We start from the raw sequence: 21,662 nt of genomic DNA, 5'->3' as shown, positions 1-21,662 counted from the left end.
TGAAGCTTGGAAATGGAGCTGTTAGAACAAAAATGCAGACCTCTCATGCATGACAGGTCATGCGAAATGAATAGTGATTTTGCAGTTAATTTCAAACACAAAGAAAGGTTCATAACTGATCAAATTTGAACAGTTTTGGTGTACTTCTATGCAAACACAACACCAGTCTACAAATATTCTACATAACTCCCATGGCAATGGCAGCCCTCTTTTTAGCCAATGTATATGATTTTCTTTTGCATATGTTCCAGGCGCGGCAAGTTTATCTCCACACAAGGAACTTTAACATAAATACCTGCTTGCTAATTATAACTTGGTTAGTCCTAATTACTTCACTGCTTGTTGTGATATCTATCAAGATAAAATGTTTTTAATCATAAGAAATATGTGGGATATCTGCAAACTTCAAAAAACCTGAATAGGCAGCATCAAATAGGGCCACAAGAGATTCGCTAGGAAAAGATAGATTATATAAGAAATAATGGCAAGATCATTAAAGCTGAGAGAATTAAACCACTGACAAAATCAGAGAGAGAGAGAGAGGAGAATTTCCCAGAAAGCGCAATATATGTTGCAGTAATTTAGTAAGAGATATAAGTAGTTTAACAATAAAAGAGAAATTTTAAAGCTGTGTTTGGGATTTGGTTTCAAACACATTAATTACACCCAAATCAATGTAACAGTAAACCAACAAAGCCAAAAACAGACAATTTCCTGTATGCTTCTAATATGAAAGCTTGAGGGACAAATCAACACAATTAGAAGCATCAGCATAAGAAGCTTCACCTCCCATTGCAACTGAAGCTTCTGCTGGCAATTCCCATTTCTTGGAAGAAGTGCTTCTGCTACTTTCCCCTGGGAAAAATTCATACTCCATGAGAAAACTTCCAGTGCCAATTGACTTTCCCTTCCTGTGAATTGCCACCGCATCCACAGTCTGCAAAAACCCCCCACATTTAAAACAATAACGGAAGAATACATCAACAATCAAATTTGAAGTACTTTACATATATAATAATCATAAGCAAACAAAGTTTATATATACATTCTCTCCATTCCTTAGGGAAAAGAAGAAAGGTGTTGAGACAATTTGATTGTCACCTCATTGATATTGTTCATTTGGCCTGCATAAGTAGAAGCACTGCTTGCAGCTCTAGTACTGAATCCATTGATCATCTCCTCATTGATGTTTTGAGTGTTTCCCAGGTTGTATCCAAGAAAATCAGCTCTTTTGATGGGCAAAACTTGTCCAAATTGGTTGAACCCTCTATTAAACTTCGCATTCTCCCCATTGCGACGCTTCTTCTGCAATATGGAAAAGTCAGTAAGATAGTTATTAAGTAATAGATAAGTTAATCACTTGAAACATGAAAGAACAAAAAGAATTAATTACTCAATAGAGGCCGAGACAAATACTGACTTGTACTTGTTTAGCCTTTTGGGTTTATTTGAGTGATTTCTATATGGAATCCCAGGAAACATAAAACTAATGACTCCTAATTGTTGCTTTTATTTTACTGCTACCACATTTTTTAGCAAGCCAAAGAGAAGGAGCCAAGAGACCCTTAATCCAACTTAAGACATAACTTTCTATGGCTTACATAAGATTCAAATGTCTTTCTTTTTTCCCATATTTTCTCCGGAATCAAATTAAAGACTAAAGTTCAGAATCAACAATACCACCTTGTTCAATCTTCAAAATATTATTTTCCTACTCAAATTTCCTACATTTTTTTTAACAAAAACAAAACAACACGAGACTTTAAACAAACAAAAACCAAAAGCACAAAACTTTGCAAGTTAAGAAAAACTAACAGAAAAAAAAAAAAAAAAAAAGAACAAGACCTTAAAGCAAACGTCACAACGATCAGGTTTACTATGCTGCAACTTTGGCGTTGAAGATTTCCATTTAGAAGCCTCCGCAACACCAGCACCACCACAACCAACCTGAACGTTACCGGGAGCTGATCCAACCAAAACCTGACCATTCAAACCACCAAACCCTCCGATTCCAACAATCCTTTGCATCACAAAGCCAGCTGTGTCAGTACCCCAACCCCATAACCCCCCACTTCCTCCACCATTCATCATCATGGGAACACCATAGTTTGCTACACCATGAAGTACAGGAACATTACTAGTATTCCCAATAGGTTCAGAAGGAAACTGGGTTGTTGTTGTTGGGGTTCTTGTTTCAGTCATTTTCCTTAAACGTTCAAGTTGAGCCACTCCCATACCTCTTTGTGGCTGTTTCTTTTGGTATGGACCTCTCCCATTTGGTTTCCTCCCTTTGTTACTCTTCACAAACTCCATAGCTGGTTTTGCTTTAGCTTCCATGGCTTCTGCTGTTGTGTTATTAGTATTCGGAGTCAAGAGTGTAAGTGATGTAGACATTAAAAAAAAGGGGTCTGATGTTTTTGGCTTGAATCAAACAGAAAGAGAAAGAGAGACAAAGGAGAGTTCTTTTTTTGTCTTTGGCTTTTGCTTGGTGATCAAAAGAATGAGGATTTTATAGACAGATGGTTTTGAAAGATATGGATTTTCATTTTTTTTTTTTTTACAAGATAGAAATTTAATTTAATGCTATTCAAAATAAAGTTTTGAGAAAACTATTTAAAAAAAAAAAAAAAAAAAAAAGAGACCAAAACAAAACAACCCCTGTGAAATGCTAAAAGGTACATGGTTTTGTCTGGTACTTTTCTTTTCCTTTGTTTTTGTGTCTTATTTTTTAATCAATTCTCAAATTGTTATCTCCAATCTTGTTTTATCCACTTCCAAAATCACCATCTTATCTTGTTGTGGCTAGGTTTGCAAAGATGGTCCTTCTTTCATATTTGGCAATAAAACCTCAAAAAAAGCTGACTCCATGTGATAGTTTCTGGTATGCCCAACTTGCTGTTTTAACAAAATATATTGGATTAGGATCTGTCATTAATGTTTTAATTATTTATGTAATTAATTTTACTCTAGATCATATTGCATGTCTCTTACTTGGGTTTATTACATATTAATTGATGTTATCTACATTTGTTAGATTGTAGGAACAATAATCAATGTCCAAAAATCTAGCAAAATTGACAACTTTTTTTTTTTTATAATAACAAATATCTATAAGCACATGACATATTATAGTTATATATTATACATATATTCCTATATTTAGTGATGAACTAAATGATCAATCTCTTTCTTGTTTCCAAAGCATTTCTTCTTTTGATATGCAAGAATAATTAATTTTTACCTAACATGTTCAAGTTAATTTCTCTTTGCTTTCCCATGTGTTATATTCAAATCTTCAAACTATATATTCATCCAAAAATGGTAACATTTATAATCAAATGTTATTATTCCATGTATATATGTGTGTGTTAGACATTCTCCTTCACCACTTGAAATCATGGCAAAAAATTTTCTTGGAGTTTTGTTACAAAGCAAAAATGATCAAAACAAAATTTTCTTAGCATCCAATCACATGAAGGCCTTTCTTCTCGGATTTGAGCTAGAGGTAAATAAACAAAATAAAAAAGAAGAAAGCTTAAAACGAGTGAATGGAAAAACCAATCAAAACCGCGTGACTAACCAAAGATGTGTTTTTTCTGATATGATTCTGGTTGAAGATCTCAGTAATCCATCCCCTTCACAATTGCATGCAATGCAAGAAAAATCTGAAATAGTACGGACCCGCCGTCCTCAAGACAGTGACAATCCTGACCAATAATGACCTGCCACGTAAGTAATTGGCCCCACCTTCCCTCCCTTCCTTTTTCCTTTTGTAAGCCTTGATCTAGTACTCTGGATCTTAGGCCACGCATATATAGTGTGATGAAGATTTTATATGTAGGTAAAGAAGAATCTCCAAAAAAGGGCATTGGTTGGTGGTCCCTATCAATGACACGTAGCAAGTGGGGCCCACCTGGTGATGTGGCTATTGGCTGATGGGGTTGGAGGGAGAGACTTGGCACGTGTGAAGGTGGTGGTAACATCTGTGAAAGCCTGAAAGGTTTGCTTTTTGATTTTTTTTAATCTGTATTGGGGTTTAAACAAAGAAAAGGGTTTGCTGGGTTTGGGCAGACATGGAAGTATTCTTGGGATTTGGGAAGCAGATTGTGCTCTGCATGGAATAATTGGGGATTTGGGCAATATGTGTTTAAGTGACCTAATGGCGTAGTTTTTGATATAGATATATTACAGACTAGGACCCTAACCATGGGACTCGTTTTTGCATGAGAATGGGGACCATATAACAGATTTGCCTCTTTAGCACTTAATAAACTATAAACAATATTTATTGTTTTCCCTAATTAATTAGCATTAGAGCCTTATAATCTATCCACAATGTGAGCTAAGAGAGAAAAGAATCGAAAAAATTAAAAATCAATTTAAAATAGTAATATTTGATTTGATTTGAATAGGATTTTTTTATAATTTGATTTGGATTAAAATAAAAAATGTATATATTAAGTTTCGATCGAATTTTGATTTAAGATATAAAAAATTGAAAAAAATGAATTAAATTGAATTATATATTTTTATTAATTTTTATATATATCTTAAATTATTATAAAATAAAAATAAAAATTTTATATAAAAATTTATTTAAATATATTAAAAATTTATTTAAATAATATATAAAAAAATAAAATTTAAAAATCGATGAATTGTATCAAATTGATAAATTTTAATTTAGATTAGATTGATTTTAAAAAAAAAGTTTGTTTTGATTCGAATTGAATTTTAAAAATTCATAATATTATTATGTATTATAAAAAAAATCAAATCAAATTCAATTTGATCCAAGTTGTTCTCATTGCACCACACTATCCATCCAAACACAACGAGTGAATGATATGATAATTTTCAAATTATAAAAGGTTTGTTATTATAATCAAAAGCATCATATATTGGAGATAATCAGATAAAACAAGAATGTTTTTAAATTTAATTTCAAGAACGAAAGAATAAGATTTAATGAGATAGAAAAAAGTTACATTTCATTGGTTAACCTTTCAAAAAAACCTTTCAAAACAGATACACAAAGAGAGTTATCTATATGCACAATGTATTTAAAGTATAATTTAGAAAAAGCATACCAGAGTCATTGCTAATGGAATGTGATTAAAAAAGTTGCCATTATCACGACTCAGGGTCAAACACAGATAGGAGTTGTTCGGATTTCAATATCTTTTTCATCCATATATATATAATCATGGTGTTTGGTAAAAGGATTCCTGGTCTCCATTTTTGGGTTCTTTTCTCTTTTACTTCTTCTTCCCTCTTTTTTTGGCAGCTTCTTTTCCAAAATCAAACTATGACTCTATATACCAAAACACTTTGAAACATATCATGATCACAATCATGATCTAGTATGCCAATGTCCCATGGTAGAAAATCAATCACGCATAAACAATACTACAATACTATATCATTATTATCATTCTCGTAATCATTGCTAATGAAACTTTTAAATTAGAGGTATTGCTTTTAAAATAAAATGAAATTTGTGTAATAATCTCAAAAGAGATTTGTGATAAATGAGAGAGTAGGTAACCATTTGGTTACATCCCCAAAGGTATACATCTTGAAGATTGCTATAAGGAACCAAAGGTTAGAGTAACTGTTGGTCCTGGCTTTATGCAACTTGTGAAACATATTACTCTTTCAAGTTTAAAAAAAAAGGGTAAATATATATACAATAATTACTCTGATCTCAATCTGAACTGAGATTTTGCTTTCAGCCTGTTTTCTTTCTCTCTATGTTTACCCTTTTCCAACTTTTTTATTACTAGTTTCCCAACATAGATAGTACCTTTGTCTTTGGTTATTTAAGATTTTATGGAGGGACAGGATCTCTCAACAGGTTGGTTCAGAGCATTGGGATGGGTTAATCTGAACCATCCAAAAGAGGGACAAAAAGTCTGGGGGATGAAATATTTGGGTTTCTCTAGCATTTATATACATTTTGGTGTAAACTGATGGATGGGAAATTTAAAAGGCTGTCACTTTCACCTGTTAGTTGTGTTTGTATTTGGTAGTACTGCATATATGAAAAAAAAACAGTACTGTAAAACAAAGACATGGAAAGTAGGTGGTGTCTGTAACATGTTTTTGGGCTATATTAAATTTCTGCCCACTTTTTTTCTTTGCAATTTTGTTCATTTTCTTTTAGTTTTGTATAATTATTTACTTCTAATTTGAAATTTCAATTATTCTTTCCTATATTGATTTGTATATTTCACATGTTATTTTCGCGAAATGAGAGATTTAAGCATAGAAAATCATACATTTATCATTGAATTAAATGCTCGGATGTAAAATTAATTTTTAATTATGCGACAGGTTTGTGATTAGCATTGGATCAGCTCAAAAGTTAACATCTAATTGTTAGTTTAGTGTATTAATGCTTTAATGTCAATTCCTTGAATTTGGGGTTCGGTAGTATGAAAAGAGGATGTTGCGGCTCAATTTCAAAGCAGATTCTGTAGTTTTTTTTTTTTTTTTTTTTAATCTAAGAAAGCATATTCCTTATGCATTTTTACCATATGCTTTTCTCAGAGAAATCGCTATTCTATTGTCAAACCGTGGAACCTGATCACCCGACATCAGGAACAAACAATTGCTCCTGCTTTTGTTTCACTGCAAGAATCAATTTGGAAGGAAATATGTTACCCGACTGTTTTGTTTTTTCTTTCTTTTGCTCTCTTAAGCTGAAGACAAAAATGGTAACCAATTTTCACCCTTTCACTTATTTACTCGCAAAATTAAAAATTCTAGGTGTAATAGAGCCGAGCTTAGTTGATTTATTATCGTACCAAATTCGATTCGATCAGAAAACTCGATGTTTACGATTAAAAATGAGATTATGATATAATTAAAATTTAAGAGAATTAATAATTTTATTCTTACAATTATTTTTTTTTTATAAAGGAGAGTCTTTTGTAAATAAGCCCTTAAATAGCAATTGCATAAGCATAGATTCCTTTATGCTTACTACCAGCAAAATAAAGGGTTGTTTCCACAACATTATGTATTAGATTAAAATAATAGCTTATTATTATAAGTTAGATTTTGCCTAATTATAAGGTTACGAACAGAACAAAGGGGGGCCTAAAATCTCAAAAAAAAAAAAAAGCTCCCAAATTTTTTTCTTTTATCCATCATATTTCAATTTTAAATTCTAGCACTTGTAATTTTTTTCTTTATTCTCAGGTTACGATCTTTTTCATAAAAAAAAAAAGAAAATATCTTTGGCTGCTGTAAATCATCCATCAAAAGTAAAGTTAGGTCCAGGCTTCTTTCATCAAATTTTGGATTTTTACTAGCCGTATATTTATCAATCTCAATTCCCATCAAGTAAATAACCAAAAATAGATTGTTTATCCCCAATCATATATCAGAGCAAGTTAGTCCAATCAGAGATAGAAGTTATCAAAGAGCTTTAAAAACTTGTTTGATAACTCTTTTTATGATCAAAGCAACTAAATGTTAACAGCTTTTGTAAACCAAGACATCAATACATGCCAGAATCTGGTAAATAATGCTATCGAGCTGTGCTTAAATTATAAAATTGTATAGATATTTGTACAATTGCCATTTTCTTGTGATATGAAGAACATATTGAAAAAATTGCTCCAATGCCTGATTTGTCTGATAAGTATACAATACAAATAAAAAATCTCTTCAGATAGACAAAACTGCAAAATGGATGGAAAATTTTGGAGACATCCCTGATTTTATAAGCAAAAAAAATGGAATCTGATACTTCTGCTCTGGCTTATGTATCATAGTTTCAGTAGGGGAAAGGATTTCGATTTTTGAGTATGATTCCTTTCTAGTAATCCTTCCATGATAACCTTCTTCTTGTGAAGCTCTGTATCAATCTCAGGAAAATGATGATCAACTGCAATAATTTCTGATGAAACAGGTTTAAAATTACTCCATCGACATGCGAAGAAGAGCCAGGTTGAAGTACAAAAAATGGCACAAACCTTACCCCAAATGACCAAAACCCATAGGCTAATAAGAAACAAACATATACCAACATTAAAGCCATTGCCATTTCCAACCTTTCCTTGCTTATTGTTTTCCATAGTTTCGGATAATGAAAGCCCTGAATTCGAAGAAACTGATGAGGATGAACACCTTGATGTTGTTGCTGTTGTTGATGTTGAATTCATCGTAGAAGTTGTACATAAACAAGGTGAAAATGCAGAACTAGAAGTACTTCTTTTTGAGTGATTATCCTCATTCATTGATGGACTGTCATTTGTTGATTTTGATATGGGTTTGGAATATTTTAAATTGGTGTAATTCCGGTTGAGCTTTTGTCCCAATTTTTTGCTTCGCATTTTCTTCATCTGTCAATTGGAAAATAGTATAGACCAATAATCAGTTTCATATTCATGAAGTTAATTGAAAAATTAACTAATGAAACAATTAAAAATCTATTCGACCATTATCGACTTAAAAACAAATTATTTTAAAAAAAGAAAAGTAAAAAATTTGACTATGATTTTGGAATAAGTGAAGCACATGTTGAATTTCCAAGAACCAGAAATGATTAGACATGAAAAGATTTACACGAAATTTCATATTTCGTAAAATTTTTTATTAAAAATATTTTTCAACAAATTCAAACTCAAAGCAATCAAGAGAAAAACAAATTTTCATACCACTTAAGCCAACATAACACGGTATCTATTTCCATTGTCATATATATATATATATATATATATATAGTATCACAAATAACTGTAAAAAAATTTTTTGTTTATATGAAGGAAAATCAAGAAAAAAAAGGTTTGAAAGTTAGAGTTTTGGACTTAATTAATACTTCAATAAAGAATAACAATAGCTAAGCCAATCCTGAACGACTAAAATAAATTTAAATGCATGGTTTTTAAGTAATATAAGCTTGAAGTAAAAATTTGTTTAAATATCTTTTTATTTTAGTATTGATTATCAAAATAACAAAAAGAAATAAAAGAGAAAAAATATATTATTCTTAATTAAAAAAACAATGACATAGAAAAGGGGAAAAAAAAAAGGAAATAACTAACCAGGGAAGTTTCAAAGAAGAGGGCTTTGACATAGCGGGAGAAACTGCGACGACCATGTTTGTTTTTCCGACCACAAGAGCCCATAACATCATTGTCTTTGTCGTCCGGACTCATCATGTTCGCCATCGGAGAAAGAACCGGTTTAACTTCCTCCTCCGACGGCGGCTCTCCTTCTTCTCCAACCACCAAACCGTTTTCAAAAACAACTGAATCAAAACACATGCAAAAACTACTACTTCTCTTCTTAATGCTCGCTAGTTTTTTCATTTCCTTTTTTTTACAAACGGTGTTTAAGTTCATGCAATGGTTTTTAGCCAAAAAAAAAAAAAAGGGTTAGTTTCTAATGGATACGGCAAAGATTTAGGAGAAAAATGTTTGGTTGGCGAGAGAGTTTCGGAAGACCAGAGAAAACGAGGGAAGAGTTGGTTTTTTTAATGGGTTTTTAATGGGGGGTCGGGTTTTAATGGGAGAGAGACTGACGATTTTCCTTCTTTATACTCCGTTAAGAAGGGGAACAAACATGTTATTTTTAAAGTGTGTTATTATTACAATAAAAGAAAATGTGTCAGTAAGCCTAATATATATATATATTATGTTTGAGATTATATGAGATTGAATTTTTGTCATTGAAAGTAAGAATCAATTAATTTATAATTAATTGTTATAATTCATATTTTTTTAATTATATATAATTATTTTAATTACAAACTTGTTATTAAAATAAAAGAAAATTTGTTATTAAGTCTAATTATTTTAATTATATATATTTACATATTTATATATATGAAACCCTAATTATGGGTGTAGAAGCTGAAAAATAGAAATGAAGAAAAAACATAATGTAAATAAAAAATATGTAATTTAGTACTAGCATTTTCCCTTTTAAATATATATAAAATTGTTCATTATGTTGGCCTTTGATAAAGAATAGTTCAAACGTAACGAGGCGTTAACCTTACGGTAGACGCGTTATCAGCCGTCCAATGAGGGAACAGGAAAAAAAAGTTTTTATATAAAAATAATTTAAATCAACGGCTCTCATTTATTATTTGACCTAATGGACTGACTTTGACTTGGACTTGTTAAATAATGACCTAAAATGACTTTAAATTGTTCTTTAAGACAGCTTTCAAAGAATGGAAACGTTTGATTTGGGTTAAAAAAGAAAAAAACGACAAGGATTGATTATTTGATTAATTAAGATTTAAGAATAAGCTTGGAAACCAATCAATGCTAGACAAGGTATCAATTAATAATTCGAGACTTGTCGTAATTACAAACCTTTGAATGTGCCAATGTTATTGAAGCCACTTCTAAAGAAGGCCTAACCTTTGATTTCAGCTATTAATCCTCTCAAAAAAGTATAAGTAACCCATGTCCTTGGGTGGATTGATAGAAGCCCCGACCTTATCATCATTGAAAATGACCCATCTACCATCTTTGAGAATATGAGCAACATAGTGGCCACACTGAGTAGAGGTTCCAATATGACTTACTATTCCAAAAAGCCGATATCCTGCATTAAGAAAACATTACAATGGGGTTTAGGTCAGATGACCATTATGCATGACTATGAAACAAATAAACAGAATAACCGAGACTCGAGAGACTCACTCCCTCCTCCGTCAGGTAATCCTGCGTCAACTGGAGTAGGCGTGCTGTTGCTTGATTTCGTAGTATCCATATCTGATGAAGCCGAGGCATTGGGATTATTAAATATCCAATCGGTTGCTTTTTCAATGTCGCCACCCTGTAAAAATGTACATGCCCCACGATTGTGAGTTTCCAACAGATAAGGAAACTGCTTTCTGAATCCTCAAAAGAAATGAAATGCTGTAAAGACTTTACCGATGCTTTCAATGCCATTCGAGCAATTTCTTCGTGAAAACCAAATGAAATCAAAGTATCGACTGTTGATTGGTCAATAGATGCCTCAGCACCTTGTGCCCCATAGGAGACAGGAGCATCTATATCTGAAAAGATACATTAATGAGCATCATTTGATATGGTATCATGTGTCTATGTCACAGCTCTAAAAGGCAGATAACTTGCAGAAAAATTCAAGATTATACTTATAATGCTAAATTCTGAATACCTGAATCATCCATGTGCGAAAGCAACCAGTTCATTGCCTCTTCTAAACCGGCATTTAAAGTATTTATGGCAGCTTTCTGACAATAAAGCTGGTTAAACCCCATCGAGACAAGCTGGGCAACAATTTCTTCATCGGCCACAGGCTGGCTTGATTCTGCCCTTCCCTCAGGAGCTATGCAGTACAAATAACAGGTTCCAAGAGAAAATTTTACAAAATCAATAATTCTCCTCTTTTATATCATCGACGTCTCAATCAACATTATCATTACCATTAATGGAATCTATTAATTCACATACCAGCCTCTGGCAAGAGTTCCTCTCCAGGTTGAAGGCCTTTGCTGCGCATATGGCTTATATCTATGATGTCAGGAACATCTATGTAGACATCTGGATGGACAATATACATAATGAATATCAACTTGAAAGAAACAGGCAATGTGCTACATAGTAACAAAGTCATGAAAGTACCAAGCTTTTTAGGCACCCAGCCTGCCTCCATGACAAACTTCCTCATATGCAATACCAAATAATCAGGGAATGAAGTTAAACCAGCAGTCCTGTAGTGTAAAATACAAAGGAGAAAAATAAGCCTCTGAACACACTAAGATATTAATAAAAGAATACTCTAGGACTGCCAGTCTACAACCTTGACAAAAACACCATCAGTAAACTATATTCTCCTTTTTTTTTTATTGGAAACTATATGCTTATATGAACCTTGTAAAATAATACACATTTACTAAGGGATAACCAACCCTTTGCAAGAACACAAATCTTACTTGATAGCTGTCGTCTTGGCCTTCAATGCAGTGCTATAAAATTCATGTATCTCCTCTGGAGCTGCAAAGTTTGCTAAGCATGCTTCTAGAGGTACCCTTGGACGTAAAATTTCATCATTGGATCTGTAAAACAAGGCATCCTAAGGAAAAGGTCTACATAAGGCTAAAAGTATCATATAAGACCACTGGAACTTACACATCCTTCCCTTCTGAAATCTTTTCAGCTTTGATTTTATGAAAAGCTTCCAGCTCTTCTGAATTCACGAAGAGTAAATCATTAGAAAGTTAACTTTTTGAAAACATGAATATAGATATAAATGAAATACACAATCTAACATGCATAAATATACATGTATAAAATCAAAACTTACCTTTATTAGTAGCTTCGTGCAGTGGAATATTCAAAGAAAGAATGTAGTCAAGCCTTTTATTATAAGTAACCTTTCCAGATGAACACAAGATACGCTCCTCAACACCAAACTTGAAACTCCTTGAGGGATCCACTTCAGGTTTCACAGCATTTGAACGTTCAACTTGGTCAAGAAAATGAAGGAAGAATTCCAATGCATCCTACAGAATAATTCAAGTGTCCACATGAGACAATGATGGCTACATGGAGAGAACTTCATGCCCCCCAAGACTCATCCAATGTTGTGCAATGTTAGAATTAACATGCAGAAGCCCAGATTGCAATGCTGTATATGGTCAGTTAGTTACATTGCTATATCTAAAACTAGAACTCTAAGTCAAACTAACATTGCTATATCTAAAACTAGAACTCCAAGTCAAACTATGGAAACTAAAAGAACCATTTTCATGTGAACTGGAAAGGTGGAAAAATAAAGTTAATGATAGAAACCAAATGATAATTTCATAGTAGAAGTAGTAAAATCAGCATACTTGTTGTCTCATAGTAGAAAACTCAGGATGGCTGGCTGCAATAACTGCTTTGAACATGCGAGGGGGGATCCCTTCCTGTTTCTAATATTTTCAAAAGGTTGACAAATGAAAAGAGAAAAGCGAAGTTAAGAGGCAACTGTCAAGATCATAAAAATATATAGATAGATATATGAGAAATATTGATTACACAAATTCTATCTGCAAGCATCTCATTCAAGTCAACATAGAATCTATAAACAGATAATAACATCACCGATAGATTTCATGCAAACACTTGTGATTAAGCATATCTAAGTTGCATAGCACAAATTTTATTACTAAAACTATGGCCAATCAGAAACTTGCAGGTTGCAAATATAATCACAATATAGTTAGAAACTCAAGTGACATAATCTAAGAATCTCCAAGATCAGACCAAACTCAGCATAGATATTTAGTGGGAAGCTTACAGCATCTGTTGTTGCGGGTGCAGCAGTTCCATCCTTCTGCATGACCAAAAAGTTAATTGATTAATTCATTAATCAGGAAAAAATCCAACTGTGTTAAGGCAAATAGATTGAAATGATTGCTATACCTCTAATGCTGGTACAGAATATTTACCAGAGAGCAAACCATGTGCTAGTTTTGTTCTGCCATACAACCAGGAAGTGGTTACATATCATTGGATTAGAAGTAGCAAGAGGAAATGAATATTATACTACTTATCAAATACACAGCAGAATAAAACAGGCAATGAAATACCAAATCAATTAACATAAAGGACCACCAAGTAATCTTTGGCAAGAAATACAGCAATAATCATTACTACCAACATTAAGGAAACTATTTAAACACATAATATATTGAAATTTAGGAATTAATAACCACAAGAATGGTAACTTACAACTGCATATTCAGGTCTACAGTTGGATCAGCTGGGGCTGTCTCAAAAGCCATTTTTAAGCTTTGGTTCATATAGTATCTGATTGCATAGTCAAAGTAGAAAAGGCAAAAAAAAATAAGCATAGTAAATTCCAAATATAAGTGGATTTACTAAATTAGTTAAATGTATGAACATTATAATTTACCTTCTACAAAACAAATGTGTTGAAAACACCACTTGCATGGTTGCTGCCATGTAGCAGCTACATGAAAAAAAAAATTAGGTAATCAGAAACATCAAAACACTAAATTGTGATTGGTAGCCCTGCATCACAATCAACATTACCTGTTTCCAAGATTCACAAGACCTGTATAACCTGGTCCAAAAATTGGTTCCACATCCTGTCCGCTTTCTTGAATTCTATTCCAATCAAAGTTGGTATTCTGGTCAAGCTCCCTTTCAGCAGTTGTCATTTCAGTCTGGAAACAAGGAAATTATTTTAATTTCTAACTAGATATTAAATCATTTATAAACACAACAATATTTTTTTATCTTTTTTTCTGGTAAGCTTTGAAACTTACATGCTAAAGTAACCATATCACTCCTTTACCACTGAAGCTAATGCCCATCAAATTTATACACATTATAGTTCTAGTCAAAAAGGTAAAATTCATTTATGGAAACTCCAACCACGACAAAAGTTAAAGACATTAAGGCTAACACAGTTCGTTTTTAGCAAAAGTTATCATTCTAAAAGCAATAATTACATGAAAAGGTTTAGATATATCAAAGTATCATCAAGGGGATTCTTTGAAAAGGGATTGTGCATCAAACTTAGGGATTCCAGACAACTGCCTGAATGTAAGAGAAAAATGAAATTGCCATGGATAATAAATAAAAAAGTAGAATAGAAATTAATTACATAACAAAATTGCATATGCAACTACACTATCATGACGTACATGCATCTTAAGGAGTTAAACAAGCAGTAGGCAGCAAATTATTAATCAACAGAAAAAGCTAACCTTTTGCAATGATGAGAAATCAATACCAAAATATGCCAAATGTTGTGCTAGAAGTGGGTCTAAAACACTATCATCCTCTGGGTAGGAGAAAACATCTGAGCTGCCACAATAAGTTACCCATGGTAAGTTCTGACAAATGTCCCCACCAATGCTCAAAAGACAGATAATTATCAAAGTGCATTTCAGTGCCAAAAACCACAGTTTTAAAACAAAAATATGTAGGGTTGAGTTCTCATGTATAACAGAGAGCAGAAATAGTTCATACCAATCATGGATCAATAAGAACTTACTAAAACGACACCAGAAACAAACACAAATTGACAGTGAAATACAAGGAAACATTACCTGCTGCTTCCAGATCAGCAGTAATGGTCCCAAGCTTTACAGCAAGAGGATAGCCAGTCTCCTTGTAATGATCAATGGCATGGTTGTTACCACCAGTTCCATCCCAATTTCTCCTCCCACACAGGATCATTCCATCAGTAAGATTTAACCAGAGATTTTCTGTTTTATCGCACTTAGCACATTTCCAACCAGCTGGAGGAACAACAACACTGCCAATTTGCCGTAAATCCATTGCATATGCACTTATTTGCTTCTTATCAGCCGTCCAGGCTGCAACTTGCTCTTTACGCTCAGCGCCTTCTGCCATTAAAATAGAATCGACTGCCAACCTTACCTACAGTGTTTGTATGGAGTAACCAAGCCAGGTTCTTGTCCAAGATGAGGAATTTGATCTTTTAAATTAAAATTCTAAGAAATAAAAAATGAGACAAGCAATACCTTCTCTGGCAACTCCACAGATGGAAATGGAAGAGCTACATAATCAGGCAAAATGACTATATTGTGGGTTTCTTCATATTCTGGTTCATTGTTGTCAAATCCACCATCGATACCTATAAATCAAATTGCACAGATTAATCTCTTTCACCCTAACAGATGGTACTAAGAAAATTGTGAACTTTTATCAATTTGAAGTTCTCGCATGGGTTCCACATGCAGAGTCCTACAGGCATCAAACATGCAACAGCTGTAAACATGCTAGCACACAGATAAATTAGTTCAACTTTTTTCATTAACAGTTGCAAGCACCATTTATACTCCCAACTCATTATCAAAGAAATAAAACATACTGGCCTGGGGAGTGCATTGCCAAATGGTCTCAACCTATGATGAATATGAGTTTGACATGGGTATTTTCATCGTTTTCCATTATATTTTGAGCCCCGGGACATCAAACCAAATGTCTATACTTTGAGGTGTCAGATATCCAACATGACTACTTCAGGAAAAACTAAGTGGAACACAAACAGGCACTACTCTCAATTCCTTAAAAGTCACTTCTTCACACAAGAACCAGAACAGGATAACACAATGTATAACAATGCAACAACAAATTAACCACACCATAACCGGTATAAAAAGAAGGATAATAATATCGTAAAAGTACCAATAGCCAAAAGTGTGGGTTTCTTCAAAGGCCTATCTTCCGGTACCAACTTTTTCGTTTGCTTAATATGCAAATAAACTGGATTTCCAGTCTTCTCATAGTTCCAAACGACATAGTCTTTACCAAAAGCTAGAAACGTATTCATATCAACAAACAATCCTCCTTCTGATCTCTGCAAAAATTTAACCTCATTTGAGAGTTCTTAGTAATTTAAACAAACAAAACCTAAACAGCTTAATAAAAGAAGGGACAAACTTTAGTAAAAGAATTAAACGTTACTAAACTCCGTCGGCAGCCAAACTAAAAAATGCGATTAAAAAATAGCGAAAATTTCCAATAAACATTCTCGAAAGCCAAACAATAAAGTGAAAACACATAGCCTATCAAGTTAATGTTTTTAGTTAAAACTAGTCACCAGCAATCCAGTAATTTCTCCAGAAACAGACGGATAATTTCGAAAAAAATCTTGAAAAGAAAAAGGTACCGGAGAATCGAACGAGAGGCAGCATTCTTGCTTGTAGATACGATTGGTGGGTTCGGGGATCCGAACCCGAGAGAGATTGGATCGGAGCAGATCCAAAGGGTTTATCCCCTCCATGTTTGTTTTGGTTTGGTTTTTTTGAGAGTGAAAGAGAGGAAAAGAACAAGATTTTTGCCCTAAAGCTTAAGCAAATGCAAAGACTTTTTTTTTTCTTCTTTTGCGCCCAAAGATTGCTTTTTTTTTTTCTTTAATTGAAAGAAAGGAACAAAAGTTGAGTGTGCTTTTGAAACAAGTCCTATCTGAATCAACTTCAAACCTCTTTGGACAAGAAAAAAAAAAAAGGGTTTTCATTTCTTTTTCCTTTTTCTTTTGATTTTTAAAAAATAAAAAATTTTAAATCTCTATTGTAAAAGTTTTTGAGCCAAAAATCTCAACAAAAATTATTTATAGTGTATGATTTTTCTTGAGATTTTTTTAAGGACATTAAATTAAATTACAAGTTCATGAGTACATTATTTTAATATGTATTTCATAGTTAAATGGTTGGAAATTTAATAGGTTTATCAAATTAACACTATCATAAGCTACCGTTGGCATATTTTTAAGATTATCATGATAATGTAATCAATAAAAGTGATTATATTACAAAAATAATTTTATCACTTATGATTTAAAATTATTTTATTTATTTAAGAATTATTAATTCATATGAATTAAATATTATAGTGTTTGATATTAATAAAAATTAAATATTATTTTATTTAAAAGTACGAAAATAAACATTTTTATTATAATAATTAAACAAATTAATGATTTAAATATTGTTTAAAGATATTACAACAATAACATATTAAATCTTATATCTCATACACTTTGAGTTATATAAAATACCAAATAAGATGATCGAGTTGGTTGTAATTTGAATATTTTTGCACCATTCATTTTTATTAATAACAACTTTTTTATTTAATTTCTTAATTATCATATTGTTTTTTAGTATTTGCTTTCATGTTTTTTGTGATTTATATTTAGAATATTTTATTTATTTTATAATCAATATAATTAAAATTATTAAATTACTAAATATGTTTATTTATTAAGTAAACTAATTTAGTATAAATTATACAAAAAAATATTTGAATTACAATATATATCTATTAAAATTATAATAAAAAATAAAGACTTTATATTATATATCAAATATCAAAAAAATACAAAAATACAAATTATTTTTGAATTTATTATAATGAAGATTAATTTGAAACTATAAAAATTTATAATATAAAATAATTACAATTTTAAGAGAAATCAAAATTTTAATTCATATATTAAATAGATAATATTGATTGTTATTAATTTTTAAAATAATCACCACATACTAAATGCTACCAAAAAAAAAAAAAAAGATTTTTTCTGGTTTGTGAGGAAAAAGTATTCTCTCAATTGTTAGTTGGAAAAACAAATAACTGGCAGTGAATAAGAGATAAAAAGAGATCATAAATGAAATATATCTTTTATTTATAAAATTATGCTACAACATTTTTATATAAAAAATTATAATATCAATTTTATTTCAAAAATACATATTTTTTGAAATAAAAAAAATTAAAACTAATTAAAATTAAAACATTAACAGTTATTTCATCTCATTCTTAAAATTAAAAAATTACATTATTAGTAAATAAAAAAAACTCTATGTAAATGGGTTTAGAGAAAGTTTGATGCAAGTTTTCTATTGGAATGACATTGACTTCCTCTTGTACTTTTTCATTCCTTGTCCTTATCTTCTTGTTCTTGGTAAAAAAAAAAAAATTCACTTCCATTAGACAAAGGAAGAAGTTAATATAGGCTGTATGCATTTAATATTATTGTTTTGGTTTTTGCATAATTGGCAATAGTTTAGGGTCCCATGAAATGATGTACACCTAACAGCAAATAATGCTGCATTGAAACTCCAGCAATTCCTTATTCAACTTGTTTTATATGGGAAAAGAATATTGGATATATGTCAATTTGAACAATATAACTTCAATCTTAACCTTGAGAATTTGTATCAACGAAATGACAAAAAGAGAAATTAAGCATGCTAATTCAACAAAAATCTTCTACAAAAATAATATATAAATTCAGATTCACATAGATGTTACAAAATGCAATCCCCTAGTCAAAATCTGAACAATTAAAAAGACTTTCAATCTAACCTTTTTTTTCAAACATTAACTTGTTTCAAATATTACACACTTCCATTGACATTTAATCCATTAGGAACATCAAACATCAACATGTTGCTGCAGTAACTATCTCTTTCAATATCTTCAGTACTGCTGCCATTGTTGTTGACATATGTCGTCGATGAATTCAAGGGAGTTGAGCTAGAAGAAGGTGTCGATAGAAGTGACCTGAAAGTATTCAAATTTGGGATGTTTTCAGAAAAAAAAGTTTGGTTTTGACCAGCCAAAGAGTTGATATTGGATTGATTAAATTCATGGTAGCCATAGTTTTGCATGGGAAAAAATCCCTTTGAATTACTGACATTAATATTCTCTCTGTCATATTCTTGCCACAAGTTAGGTAGAGTACTATTTTGGCAAGTTAGGCTGGTGGGGTTTGTAGAAAAATGGTTCAAATTGGCTTGCAAAATTTGGGTGCAAGCTTGAATTGGATTCTGAACCTGATTTCCCTGGTAGAATTCAAATTGGTTTTGGCATTGGAAATTCCCTGTCTGGTTTTGTTGAACATTTCCAGGAGTAGTACCAATTTCCAGGTTCTTGTTCTGGGATGACATAAGGGCTGTGGCTAAGTTCAGACAGTTTGGGTTGAACATTGATCCAATTCCAAGCAAACCTGTTGGATTAAGCTGAGAAGAATTGTAGAGAGATGAGCTCAGAAGTGAGGAGAGTTCAAGAAGATCAAGACGAGGACTATGAGTTACAGGATCAATTCCCATTCTCAATAATTTCTTCTTGATGTGAGTGTTCCAATAGTTTTTGATCTCATTATCTGTCCTTCCAGGCAACCGAGTAGCAATAGCAGACCACCTAAGTTTACAGCAAAAAAGAAAAAAAGAGTAAATCAGACAGTACTAAACAAACATGTTCGATGAAATTGCAGTAGTTTGTCTTTTGTTTCTTACAAAAAAGAAAGCATGTCTGATGTGCTTTCCCTTTTCATCATTGACTTTGCTCTATATTAGTCCATAACTAGTAGGTAGTTAAGTTAATTATTCTTAATATAAAATATAAAACAAAAGGAAAATAGGTTAAGAACACTATTAATCAGTTGATTAATACACTTACTTGTTTCCTAAAACACTGTGTAATTGTATTATAATTTCCTCTTCTTCCAATGAGAACTTCCCCCTCTTGATATCAGGTCTCAAGTAGTTCGTCCATCGAAGCCGGCAACTTTTTCCACACCTCTTTAACCCTACAATAATGAAACATGGATTATGCAAAGAGATCGAGTGCTAAATCATACTAACATAAAAAAAAAAAAAACTAACTCGAGCTTTTGGTTCGAGGATTTAAGTATTAAACTATCGTATAAGAGTATACGGGTTTTGAATTAAAACATTCACGAGACGTAATCTTGAAAGTTTTGAAATACCTGCATTTTTGGGAAGGGTACGCCATCTCCCATGCCCATGTTTTCGAATATAATCAATCAATTTTTGATCCTCCTCCGCAGTCCATGGACCTTTTTTCAGTCCATTTTTGTCACAACAAGGAGGTTTCCCCATTTCCAAAAGTATTCTCTTTAAGACAACAAATAACCCTAAAATTTGCCTTCTTTGGATAAGAAGAAGCTGAAGTTGGAAGTATTAACTTTGGAAACAAAGTCATGTAATGCACGAAGAAACATATGTATATATAGATAGAGGAAATCAAAGAAGCCAAGCAAAGGAAAAAAGTTTGGGACAAGTCAAAGGGATTTGGTGCCGGCCAATTGAAACGTGTCTTCTCATGAAGAAAAAAAAACACGGCACACAAAAACATTAAAAACAGTCATCTTCTAATTCCTTAGTTTTTGTACAGTGGAAGAACAAACTTTAAATTTAACAAAATATTTACTAAATTGATCACAAATCATATGATTTATCGATAAAATATTAAAATTTTAATTCAAATAATTAAAATAAAAATCATAACATTTTAGGAATAAAAAAAATAATTAAAGGATGTTTTGGAAATTTTAGTTTTGGACATGACAAGTACCCATTGGTTAGAAATATAAATGTTTAACATAAATTCAAGATTTACATGATTAATGTAATAAATTGTGAACGGTGGATTTTTGTCTCTTCTTAATTTGGTCAAGACCTCTATTTTTTTTTTTTTTAATCAAATCCTAAAGCAGGTTGACACATGTTACAAAATAAATAAATAAATTTTCCCTCCAATTTGATTATATTTTTTTAACCTTTTTAGTCAAACTATTATAGCTGTCTCCAACATTTTCTTGCCACGAGATAGAATGATGGATGGACAGAGACCACTCATCACTCATCGCATGGCTCTAAAGCTCATTCTCACAAGCCGGCTAGCTCATCTTTCTTTTCTTTCTTTATATTTGCTTTTCAAAATTACTGTTTCTGCATATTTCTCCTTTCTAAGCAATAGATATTGTTTTCAAATTGGTATTTCAATGCGATATAAATTATTATATTTTTGGTTGAATGTAATTTTCTTACAACGTAAATTTTATTATTCAAATGAAATTAGGGCATTAAAATGATCAAATTGATCATGATTACGGTAACACTTTAAACATAATTTGCTTCCTCGTGAGATTTAAGAAAGATTAAATAATGATATAAATTCAAACATTAAACCTCAATTTACGCTAAAAAAAAAGATAATTATTTAAGTTTGAGCTGTTTCGGAAAGTTTAAGGATAACTATACCATGCCCTATCTCTCTCAAAGAAGGGGGTTACATGCAAAAGTTTCCTCTCCCAAGTGTTTGGCTAGTAGGTAAAAAGGAAGCTGCTTACTTTTTGATGGTGCATGTAACCTA

At 31.8% G+C, this 21,662-nt stretch overlaps 4 protein-coding genes across 4 annotated transcripts; all 4 read right to left on the bottom strand.

Annotated features, from left to right (window-relative positions):
- Positions 1-724: 724 nt before the first annotated feature.
- Positions 725-2,507, bottom strand: LOC111276663 (protein SPOROCYTELESS-like). Its single transcript, XM_022862419.2, has 3 exons — positions 1,846-2,507; positions 1,102-1,305; positions 725-937 (listed from the first exon to the last, which is right to left on the bottom strand). Exons 1-3 carry the CDS (start codon positions 2,392-2,394, stop codon positions 725-727), a joined length of 966 nt encoding a protein of 321 aa, XP_022718154.1. The 5' UTR covers positions 2,395-2,507.
- Positions 2,508-7,525: 5,018 nt separating this feature from the next.
- Positions 7,526-9,494, bottom strand: LOC111276482 (uncharacterized). Its single transcript, XM_022862224.2, has 2 exons — positions 9,057-9,494; positions 7,526-8,354 (listed from the first exon to the last, which is right to left on the bottom strand). The coding sequence occupies exons 1-2, from the start codon at positions 9,354-9,356 to the stop codon at positions 7,779-7,781; spliced, it is 876 nt and encodes a 291-aa protein (XP_022717959.2). The 5' UTR covers positions 9,357-9,494; the 3' UTR covers positions 7,526-7,778.
- A 778-nt stretch (positions 9,495-10,272) lies between these two features.
- LOC111275779 (ubiquitin carboxyl-terminal hydrolase 14-like) lies at positions 10,273-16,868 on the bottom strand. Its single transcript, XM_089754759.1, has 20 exons — positions 16,651-16,868; positions 16,167-16,338; positions 15,500-15,612; positions 15,062-15,395; positions 14,717-14,811; positions 14,037-14,170; positions 13,897-13,953; positions 13,713-13,790; positions 13,404-13,458; positions 13,279-13,314; positions 12,830-12,910; positions 12,301-12,499; positions 12,126-12,183; positions 11,930-12,052; positions 11,619-11,707; positions 11,448-11,537; positions 11,152-11,322; positions 10,905-11,029; positions 10,671-10,806; positions 10,273-10,572 (listed from the first exon to the last, which is right to left on the bottom strand). Exons 1-20 carry the CDS (start codon positions 16,762-16,764, stop codon positions 10,394-10,396), a joined length of 2,439 nt encoding a protein of 812 aa, XP_089610885.1. The 5' UTR covers positions 16,765-16,868; the 3' UTR covers positions 10,273-10,393.
- A 1,882-nt stretch (positions 16,869-18,750) lies between these two features.
- On the bottom strand, positions 18,751-20,467 carry LOC111276483 (transcription factor MYB41-like). Its single transcript, XM_022862225.2, has 3 exons — positions 20,254-20,467; positions 19,944-20,073; positions 18,751-19,685 (listed from the first exon to the last, which is right to left on the bottom strand). Exons 1-3 carry the CDS (start codon positions 20,384-20,386, stop codon positions 18,881-18,883), a joined length of 1,068 nt encoding a protein of 355 aa, XP_022717960.2. The 5' UTR covers positions 20,387-20,467; the 3' UTR covers positions 18,751-18,880.
- Between the last annotated feature and the right edge of the window lie 1,195 nt (positions 20,468-21,662).

Source organism: Durio zibethinus, chromosome 25 (genome assembly GCF_047325235.1).
Source record: "Durio zibethinus cultivar Kanyao isolate XHJ-2024 chromosome 25, ASM4732523v1, whole genome shotgun sequence".
NCBI classification, from domain to species: domain Eukaryota; kingdom Viridiplantae; phylum Streptophyta; class Magnoliopsida; order Malvales; family Malvaceae; genus Durio; species Durio zibethinus.
The sequence above is the reverse complement of the archived record's forward strand: the minus strand, read 5'-3'. Positions and strand labels throughout refer to the sequence as shown.

What these genes read in the sequence shown, in the direction of transcription:
- LOC111276663 (XM_022862419.2), bottom strand. Translation starts at nt 2,394, where the DNA reads ATGTCTACATCACTTACACTCTTGACTCCGAATACTAATAACACAACA. An exon ending in GTTGTGACGTTTGCTTTAAG is followed by an intron (nt 1,306 to 1,845) that starts GTCTTGTTCTTT and finishes TCCATATTGCAG; the next exon opens with AAGAAGCGTCGCAATGGGGA. An exon ending in AAATGAACAATATCAATGAG is followed by an intron (nt 938 to 1,101) that starts GTGACAATCAAA and finishes GGGTTTTTGCAG; the next exon opens with ACTGTGGATGCGGTGGCAAT.
- LOC111275779 (XM_089754759.1), bottom strand. Translation starts at nt 16,764, where the DNA reads ATGGAGGGGATAAACCCTTTGGATCTGCTCCGATCCAATCTCTCTCGG. An exon ending in CTGTGGAGTTGCCAGAGAAG is followed by an intron (nt 15,396 to 15,499) that starts GTATTGCTTGTC and finishes CAAACACTGTAG; the next exon opens with GTAAGGTTGGCAGTCGATTC. An exon ending in ATTACCTGACGGAGGAGGGA is followed by an intron (nt 10,573 to 10,670) that starts GTGAGTCTCTCG and finishes TTCTTAATGCAG; the next exon opens with GATATCGGCTTTTTGGAATA.
- LOC111276482 (XM_022862224.2), bottom strand. Translation starts at nt 9,356, where the DNA reads ATGAACTTAAACACCGTTTGTAAAAAAAAGGAAATGAAAAAACTAGCG. An exon ending in TCTTCTTTGAAACTTCCCTG is followed by an intron (nt 8,355 to 9,056) that starts GTTAGTTATTTC and finishes TCCAATTGACAG; the next exon opens with ATGAAGAAAATGCGAAGCAA.
- LOC111276483 (XM_022862225.2), bottom strand. Translation starts at nt 20,386, where the DNA reads ATGGGGAAACCTCCTTGTTGTGACAAAAATGGACTGAAAAAAGGTCCA. An exon ending in TACCCTTCCCAAAAATGCAG is followed by an intron (nt 20,074 to 20,253) that starts GTATTTCAAAAC and finishes TCATTATTGTAG; the next exon opens with GGTTAAAGAGGTGTGGAAAA. An exon ending in CACAGTGTTTTAGGAAACAA is followed by an intron (nt 19,686 to 19,943) that starts GTAAGTGTATTA and finishes CTGTAAACTTAG; the next exon opens with GTGGTCTGCTATTGCTACTC.